The 9,797-nt window shown below is 41.1% G+C and overlaps 1 protein-coding gene across 1 annotated transcript in view; it reads right to left on the bottom strand.

Moving 5' to 3' along the window:
* Positions 1 to 9,797, bottom strand: part of LOC107732695 (synaptopodin-2-like) — a 22,043-nt gene that overhangs the window by 3,299 nt on the left and 8,947 nt on the right. Inside the window, exons 2-4 of the mRNA XM_016544107.1 lie at positions 5,948 to 6,099; positions 4,703 to 5,421; positions 623 to 3,334 (exon numbers count right to left, since the gene is read on the bottom strand). Of these exons, the coding sequence (XP_016399593.1) occupies positions 623 to 3,334; positions 4,703 to 5,421; positions 5,948 to 6,099 (3,583 nt within the window). The remainder of the gene's footprint in view (positions 1 to 622; positions 3,335 to 4,702; positions 5,422 to 5,947; positions 6,100 to 9,797) is intronic.

Below are 9,797 nucleotides of genomic sequence, written 5' to 3' on the forward strand. Positions count from 1 at the left end.
TGCATAGGTGACTGACCAGCCATCCCGTAGGGTTGCTGGGCCTGTTGTGGCATAAAACCATAAGGGGGAGGACTTTGGTTATATGCCATTTGCTGGTTTTGATTTGGAGGACCTAGTGCTTGGGCTTGAATTTGGGCCTGGGCCTGAGCTTGAGCTTGAGCCTGGGCTTCATCTGCTTTTTGAGCAGCAAGCTTTTCAGCTGCCTCCTTTTCTGCAGCAAGTTTTTTTGCTGCTGGGCCATAGGTAAAAAGGGAGGAATTCAGCTGATAGGGCTGATGCTTCATGACATCAAGAACATGAAGAGGTTTTGGGGTAGGTTTTTGCTTGTCTTTGTTTTTGTTCTTGTTTGCTGTTGAAGGGCTAGAGGGGGGAGGCTGCTTGATAGCACCCGGTGGATATGATGGTGAATGAATTGGATTATATGCCAATGGTGGGGGAGCCCTGCAATTGAGTGAATATTTCCAGGAATGTGGCAAAGAAGGAGAAGGTGAAGATGGTCTTGCCTTATTCGACTGCACTGTGGTAGAATCCACAATGTACTTCTCCATTCTGGATTGCCTCTTGGCGAACAGTTCAGCTCCTTTCCCTCTCAAGGCCGGCATCTCAAATGCTGAACCAAAACCAGAGAGTGACATAGTACTACTTGTTGGAACAGTAGATGGTGCCTTTGTCCCAGTGTTATATGAATTCATTCGTCGTGGAGGAGTAGGCTGAGAAGTCTGAGTTGGACGCCATGGCTTGTTTGGTTGGGGAGGCAATTTCTGGGTTTCATTTTGGGCAATGCTGCCAACTGAACTCTGCTGGTGTTGGGATGCCCAAGCATTTACAGCTGATTGAGTCTGAGATTGTGGTGGTGCCCACTGGCTCACAGGTGGCTGTGATGCCTGCTGTTGAGGTTTCTGTGCCCATGGAGTGGCGGGAGTTGGTGGGAGTGGCTGAGCCCAGGGAGGCTGAATTTGATTCTGTACAGGTGTAAAAGAGTTCATTACTTGTTGAGAATGTTGTTGAGAAACAGGTTCTTGTCCCCACTGTGGATGTGGTTGGGACTGGGCTGGCATTGGTGGCCAAGGATTCATGGGTTGCTGTACTGGTGCTGTGGGCTGAGGTGTTGGTTGAGTCTGCTGAGCCCATGGAGGCTGTGCTTGAATTGGACTCTGTGGCTGAGTCCATGCATTTGCAGATGGCTGTATTGGTTCTTGCTGTTTGGCCTGAGAAACCAGGGCCTGTGACTGCCTCTGAGGTTGAGCCCAAGAAGGCTGTGGCTGTTGCTGAGGGGGTGATGCCCAATGTGGCATTGCCTGTGATTGTTGGAACTGTTGTTTTTGGGTCCAAGCCGGATGTTCCTGAGCTTGATTTTGATCTTGTTGCCAAACACTGATAGATGGTTGTGCCGGCTCATGTGGCTGAGACCATGGAGCTTGTGGGGTTGACTGATTTGGACTTGGTGCCCAAGAATTGATTTGGGGCTGAGGCTGTGGTGGATGTTTGGGTGGGGGTGAAGCTTGAGGCTGTGTTACCCAAGGCTGGGATTGTGTTTTAGAAGGCACTTGCAATTGTACTTCTGGAGGACCTTGAGACTGTGTCATCCACTGTGGCTGTGTTTGAGACTGGTTTTGAGATGGGACTTGCAATTGGACCTCATTTGGACCCCAAGTACTTACTGGAATCTGCTGATGACCTTGAGTTGGAGCTGGATCCCATGATCTAACAGATGGATCTGACTGCGTAACAGGTGGTGCGACAGGAAGAGCAGAATTCATTTGCAGCTGGGGTTGTTTCTCATTCCAGGTTTCTGGTTGCTGGTTTAGCTCCATTTGAGATTCTGGATGTTTCCAGGCATTATCTGAAGGAAGCTGTTCAGGACAGTGTGGAACATCATGAGATTCAGGGGCCAATGTAGGCTCTTGTTCAGACAACGTTGGGCCCCCCATTTTAGGGGCAGGAGCAGCATCAGCCTCTGTGACAGGAGCTTCTGCAGGTGCTGGGACACTGGGTTGGTCAATAGTTTCTTGTTGAGTAGACCATGGGGGAGAAGCAGGGTTAAGGTGAGGTTTAGGAGCAACTGGTGGTGGAATTTTGTGTTTCATTTTAGGAGACTGAAGAAAGTTGCAGGCTTCAGCTCCTAAGCTTAAATAATCTTCTTCTGGGCAGGACTCAAAACCTGCCTTCTTGTCTTTCTTGTTAAGGAGATTCAACAGAGCAGGATTAGGTGAGACCTTGGGGGACTCCTTGAAAGTGAACATAGGTTTATTGGCACTCCTCCTCCTTGTATCTTGCAAGATACCTGTCTTGATAGCAGGTACAGATATACGCTCATCACGGGAAGCAATCTGTTCACCTTGTCCCAATGAATACCCAGACTGTTCTTGATTATCTGCACTTGATTGGGAGGAAAATGGAGCAGCCACTCTATTCTGAATTGAAAATGGTTTGGCACTCCTGTTTGTGACTAATGGCTGCATTTCGTTCTGCATTTGCTGATCAAACATGCCATTCATATGATGTGAATACTGTTGCACTTGCTGTTGTTGGCAGTGTTGTTGCTGATTGTATGATTGCATGTGTTGGTACATTTTTTGTTGCTGGTAGTCTTGCTGTTGTTGGTACTGATGTTGCTGTTGCTGGTATTGTAGCTGCTGCTGGTAGTCTTGATACAGCTGCTGCTGCTGTTGTTGATAGTACTGTTCTTGGTACTGATGATGTTGTTGTTGCTGTTGCTGCTTTTGTGCCGATATGCTTTGGTGTAGATTTACATCCATGTAATTCTGGGTCTCTTGTGCATGCATATAAGTGTGCTCATCCGTGTGTTGGTATGCTTTATGTGTCTCAGTCTCCTGCACTGCTTCAACAGGGATCCCCTTACGTCTCATCTCTTCATGTTCTTCTACTATGTCATCCATGCGCTGTTTGCGCTGGGCAAACATGAGGGCTCCTTTCCCCTTGGTCTCAGGCAGTGCATCCATATCCTGCTGCTTGTCAAGCTTGCGCTCTATCTCAAGTAATCCAGTATCCCAATCAAAGCTCACAATGCTTTTCTGACCTGAGGCATTGGTAAAGAAATCCTCATCAGTTTCTGTTTCACTTGTGGCTAGAACAGTGAACTCAACAGTGTGCTCCTCTTTGTCGTCTTCGTCTTTATAATTTGGCTCGTCCTCACCAGTACCGTAGCTTACAAGTGTATACTTCTTGGCCCTCTGTCTATGCTTCTTAAACATCAACACCCCCTTGTTATTAGGGTTGGGGGCGGGAGCCGACAGCAGGAGAGCAATGCGCTTGCATTTGGACTTGGCCTCTTTCACCTGCTTCTCTGAAAGGCTCTCACTGCGCCGGAGCCCTAAGAATGAGAAAATGAGAAGTTTAGGTTACAGGTAGGGAGCGAGGCGGGTGAGGTCATAAAGAAGGGCTATTGCACATGATTGGTCCTGGTGGCCTAATTCACTGAACTGTGTATGAAGCATATAAATAGCACTGTTATGTGAGCAGCCAATACGTCATTTCACATGAGAGGACTTGAACTGGGAAAATACAAGTATTAACTGAGAACCCTGTAGCTAACTAATTTTTTAACTAATGTTAAACCAAATACATAACTGTTTTTTTTATATATGCATGGGAATCTACTATATTCAATTCAGATTATGTCAATTAAAATTAAAAAATGCATGATAATGTGTATCAACAAAGTCATGACTTGTCCGCTGATCAAATGATGAATCCCTGGTTTAACAGGAGTTAAATGGAATTCACGGATCTCCTGACCCACATTACTCCCAATGGTCCAATAAGTCATTCTCCAAGCAGAGATTTGACAACACCATCACCAATTAACTAAATCTCTGATCCATGTATAACATTCAGACATTAACATAAGCCAGTTACAGCTATGAATGTGTCTAGAGCACGTTACTGAGGTTGAGCCAATAGCAGACACAGCAGAGAAAAAAGAGGGAGTAAAAATAGCCCTGGGGCACTGTGTGGGCTTGCTAGTGGCAGAGTGCTAATACAATCCCATATGTGTAGCTCCAAAAGCTGTAAAAAAACACTCTACCCTATTCCATTCAAGAAGTACTGTAAAGCCCCATATTCCCACCAAGCACCTGTGTCAGTCCTTTCAAAATAGGTTTGGCTAAAACTCAGAGAGAATAAAGACATGCCACAATTCTTGTAGCAGATAGGTGGAGATAGCCATAGATGAGTGCTCCTTCCTTTTCAGTGCTGCTAAGATGGCCCATTTTAAAGGATCGGGTAACAGGCCAGAGTCACACATGCTGATGTCTGTCAAATGGCTCTTCTGCCAGCATCATTAGCATGCCCATGTTTTATTCTTAACTTTACCAGCCATGTCACCCTGCGAGCCCCCACCCATTACTGCTACGGTGAATCATTGCTATGTTCTTTTTTCTGTCTATCTAAAATAAACATTTGACACTTTTTCATGCTTTTGCTCACAAATCATTAAAAGTATACACAATACAGATCATAAAAAGTGACAATAAAAAGGGTTAAAAAGAACCATACAAACTGGACATGAATTGTGTGGAACTTTTTTTAAACTATAACTTTGCAAATTAGAAGCGCAAGCAACCACAGCTGACTTAGTCAGTGTACTGATGCTATATCTATAACTTAAGAAATTTATGAAATTATTGCTATTCTTGTAAACAGATACCATATCACACACTGAAAAGTAGATGTTACTTACTGGAGTGCCTTGCCCGGTGCTTGTTGGGCTCGTTGACCTCCCTCTCCGATTCGGAGTCCCACTCCTCTGAGGGAAGTCCAAAGGACACAGATGAGGAGGTGGGAGCTTCTTCAGTGTGCCCTCCTTCTTCCCCACCAGAATCCAACCGTTCACTGGCCTCTACCCCCTCCTTTCCTGAACTGCTTCCAGATAACTGCTTCAATGTCACCTCCACCTGTCCTGTCAAAGCAGGGGGTTTGCTAACCAGCACACCCCGCTGACCAAGGGGTTGCCGGTCTCGACGGGGTATGTAGAGGGGGTTACCTGGAGAAAATGAGGTGGTGGTATAGTTGACGCTCCCATCCGTCTTTCTATGATGGACGTCTCCCACAACTCCATATGCACTGCCCAATGCAGTACAGTCTGGCTCTTCCAGGGTGGTCTTGGAGAGCGAGAGCTGCAATTCCACCACAGAGCCTGGGGTTACATCCAAACTGGTGTCAACACCACCCTGGGCATTGATGCCTGTACTTTTATTCCAAGAAGCAGGTATCTGAAGTTGTGTCCGGACCAATCGAGTCCCCACAGGACACTCTCCATCACTGTCTGTCTCCCCATAATATGCTTCATCCTGGGACTCAGAGGTGTATAGTCCTTGTGGCTCGTGAGGCCTGGATGGAGAAGGGATCCGAAAAGTGGTACTAACCATTTCAAAGCTCTCTTGAGGTGGACTACAGCATCTACAGGGAGGAGATCATGGTAAAATCACATCATTTGCAGTTAATCCATCCAATCAAACCCCAAGACTTCTTTATCAAGCAAATCATTTATCAAAAATAACAAAACTACCTTAGTTTTCAGTTACCCTTTGGAGTTTTCAGTACCAATTAATGTGAATCACATATTAGCGTCTAATTAATCTAAATGTATCTAGGTGAGAGATTCTGTTTTTGATTTCATGATTACACAGTGGGTCATTTGGTACATGTTTGGTATTTCAAAGGTCAAGATAGGCATAAACAAGACATTTCATAAACTATACTATAAAAATGCAAATAGCTATACAATTTAATGCATGCATCACAATATGTTGCATTTGGTCTGGAATGACAGAAGAGGTGGGGTTTAAATATTGCATTAACATTTAATGCTTCTAGTTTGAAATGAAAAAGCCATTTCCTTTTTGCCTAAAAAAACTATTGCACAAAGTAAAGCAAAGAGGCAACCAGAGTGCATCAAGGAACATTTGTCCAAGCAATAAAATACCTTTTGACAAGCAGCTGTAGACAGTCAGCTGAGGCCTCAATGAGTTCAATAGCGTCTGAGAGACTGAGGTTTGAGCAAGGCTTTCCATTCACTGACACCAGCTCATCATTCTCACACAATCCAGCTACGGCAGCGGGACTACCGTCCTCTATCTATGAGATAGATAATAATCATGCATTTATTAAAGGGTAACTTAACCTAAAAGTAAGGGTATGTAGACATTTCAATGTATAAAAAAATAAACTGTAAAAAGTGCTTTTAGTAAAAGTATGGTAGTAGCTTAAAGGGATAGTTCACCCAAAAATGAAAATCAATACTACAAGTTTTTATTTTTTCCCGACCATGTATAATACTGTACATGGATGAAAAAAGAACTATAAGCCCATCCCTGGTTCATAGACAGTGTCTCTTAATTTAGACCAAGTGCCACTAATTTACGCATCACAACAGCTGCATGTCAAATGACTAAACAGTGGTACTGGCCAAAGCAGGTCTATGAGCCATTAGCCTCGCAAAGAGAAGCAGAGACACCTCAACATAAGATTTAATATCAGCCATCTGTAACTTTGAGGGCATCACAAATCAACTCTGCTATAAGGTCAAGTCATAAAGCAGAGCGATTGTTCGTCTAAGACTGCCTAGTAATTGTAGAGTCTCTCTGCTTGATTTAGCACATTGAAACATTTATGCAGTAGGGTTAGGGTTATGTAGGATTCATGAAAAAAAGTAACAAAGAATAATTCAGTCCTGAGATGACCTTGTTTATTTGGAGAATTGCATTGCAAGCCATTCCCAAGTATAATGGCAGCATTACAAGAACAAATCTATTTATGACCATCTGCCAGTAATAAATACCTTCACCTAAAATAAACTTCTTCGATAAATCACCAAAGATCAGGAAACTACAGATGTCATGCCATGCCTTCTGAGGTCATCATTTAAACTGGAGCAATTTCAATCAGGACTTGTGAGATTAGTTCCTCAGAGCATCACAGCTCACCAAACACGTACACGCACAGCTGCTCAAGCCAGACGGAAAATAACACATTTGCATGTTTTATTTGTTTTGACAACCAAAAAGGCTGAACGAAACTTTGCATACAATGATGATTTTCTGGTACTCTGTGCATTTAAAAAAATGTGGGGTAGTATGTTTTTCATGGATTTTCACAAATTGTTTTGTTAGAGAAAAACATGAAAATATACAGCTATGTTTTACTTTTTGTTAAGTTGATGATTTAGTTGAGTTAGTTTGGCATCAACTGCATTTAGGTGATTTGCTGTGATAGATATCCGGAAACAGTAAGCTCAATTCGGTCCAGAAATTTGGTCACAGCCCCTCTCCTAAATCTCTAGGAGATTTTGCTTTTCTAGTGCATTAAAATCATATTCCAACCAACAATTATGATGATCCATAAACTCTGTTCATCCGAATCCCACATAACTGGAACAAATTGCAAAAAACTACTGTTTGACAAAGGAAAATTCTGAGAAAAGGGGCATATTTTAAAAAATGTATCATGTAAATAAACTTTATGTTACACCTGAAATGAAATTGACATTGATGTTAAATAGCATATAAATAGCTTGTGTGCATACTGTTGAATGACAGTTCTTGGATTCTGGGCATCAGTAAACAGATGGCAATATTACAGTGTTAGCATTTGTTAAAATCACCTTATTCAAAGCATATATATATATATATAAAAAAACACTGTTTGAAAACACTTGACAATGGTTATTTGTTTGGTTTGCTCCATAAAGAGTCTTTAGAGGACAATATAGTTCCTATTAATCACCAATAGAGGGCAGTGTGCAGCCAATAAAAGACAGCCCATTCAAATACATAAAAATTATACTGAGATGAAAAATAAACTACAGTACTAAATATCTGAGACTCACAAACCTTCCATGTTGATTTGCAGAATGTTTCCGTCTCCAGTGGCTTCTCTTCTCTTACTAAATATTTAGATAAAATTATACGCCTACAAATATATGTCCAAACCTCACAACACTGCCACAGAGAAGAACATTCTTCATGAACACACAGCTGGTCATCTGTAGCTTTACAACACATTATGGTGTAAATATTGTACACAGCACGCACTGATATTTCCTATTGAAATTCATTAACAATGAGGCCAAAATACGGCTCCTCAATCTATTATGTTGCACATTAACAATCCTTAAAAATAGCCAAGCCTTATAAAGCTACCGGCATGATGCCCAGTTTAAAGGAGAAGGGTCTTTAATTGAATAAAACCATGGAGCTGTGGGATTGTTATGAAGCTGTAGAGGAGATGGAGAACAGCTCTGGTCACCGTATAAGGGCTTTCAGAGGGACGAAGCCTATATAATCACTGCTCAAATGGACAAGTAACAGCAGATTTGAACACAAACCTTAGGAGGGGAAAGAACAATCTAGCAATCGTACTTGTGACCACAGTAAATCTTATTTAAACTTCAGGGGTGACAATAAACAAGACATTTTCTTTTGAATACTGATTGTAATATTCACTCGTTGATGTTTTCTCCAATTTTGGATGAAGTTTGACTGCATGCCTTACAGAACTTATGCTCCTGCTTTTAAACAGTGCATAAATGAATAACAACACTACATGTAGCAGATAAAAAAGGCATGCATCATGTAAATACTGAGTATTATACATTTTAGTTTATGTAAGGAAACAATAGAAATGCAGCTTCAGTCTTTATGGTATTTGGCTAAATAAATACTGTAGATCTATGTCATACTGTTTATGAGAAGACACTGTGAAAAGTAAAAACGTGCACTTGGTCTCCTATATAGAAGTTTACTTAATTGTATTAAATGTTCACTTGTAGTGTACTTCAACTCTAAAAAAAGTACATTCAGCAGAACACTTTAACCATATTTCAAAGCTAATAGAATAGTAATTATGAAATGACATATACAGACTTCAGTTCTACTTAAAGGGATAGTTCACCCAAAAATCTCTCCGTCATGTTGTTCCAAACCTGTATGAGTTTCTTTCTTCTGTTGGAAAAAATAAAAATAAATGATATGATAAAAATAAGATATTTTGAAGAATGTTGGTAATCAAAGAGTTGCGGGTAGCCATTGACTTTGGAAGATAAAAATACTATAAAAGTCAATGGGGACCAAAAACTGTTTTGTTACACACATTTTTCAAAATATCTTCTTTTGTGCTCAACAGAAAAAAAATAAATAATGACAACATTTTCATTTTTGGGTGAACTATGCTTTTGAGTGTGTAAATATTTTTTTTGAAAAGTTCAGCTAACTGCATATAATATAAATTTGCACGTGTTTTAGCATGTTAGTGAACAAATCAAAAATAAGTGCAATCCTTTAAAGATTAACAAAAATGTAAAGATCAAGAAAAGATCAAGATATAATGATATTTGGCATTATTACAAAGTGCACTTTTTTTTAAATGTAAAATTAAGTGGGTTAAGAAACAGTTGTGGAAGTTTAGTTGTTTAAGTACACTTAAGCTGCCTTTTAATTCATTAAAGGGGGGGTACAATGCTGTTTAATGCATTCAGAGTTGTTTACACTGTTAAAGAGTTGGATTCTCATGCTAAGCATGGACAAAGTTTCAAAAAACAATTTGGACATATGACAGAGTATTTCTGTGCCAAAAATCTTACTTCCGGGTTCGTACAAGTTGAGTTGTTTTCGATCGTGGCTCTTCATGACGTAGACGAGGGTGGAACTCCTTATATGGGCAGCAACGGAGTGTCAGTTTTTGTGTTTGTTGACGAACGTTTTATAAACAAGGTCCAGTTCGACTCTGGATTTGCACATTGTTTGATACTGAAAGATGGAGCGGTCCCAGCTATAAAA

The sequence above is a fragment of the Sinocyclocheilus rhinocerous genome, unplaced genomic scaffold, assembly GCF_001515625.1.
Source record: "Sinocyclocheilus rhinocerous isolate Xijiao unplaced genomic scaffold, SAMN03320098_v1.1 scaffold9, whole genome shotgun sequence".
NCBI classification, from domain to species: Eukaryota; Metazoa; Chordata; class Actinopteri; order Cypriniformes; family Cyprinidae; genus Sinocyclocheilus; species Sinocyclocheilus rhinocerous.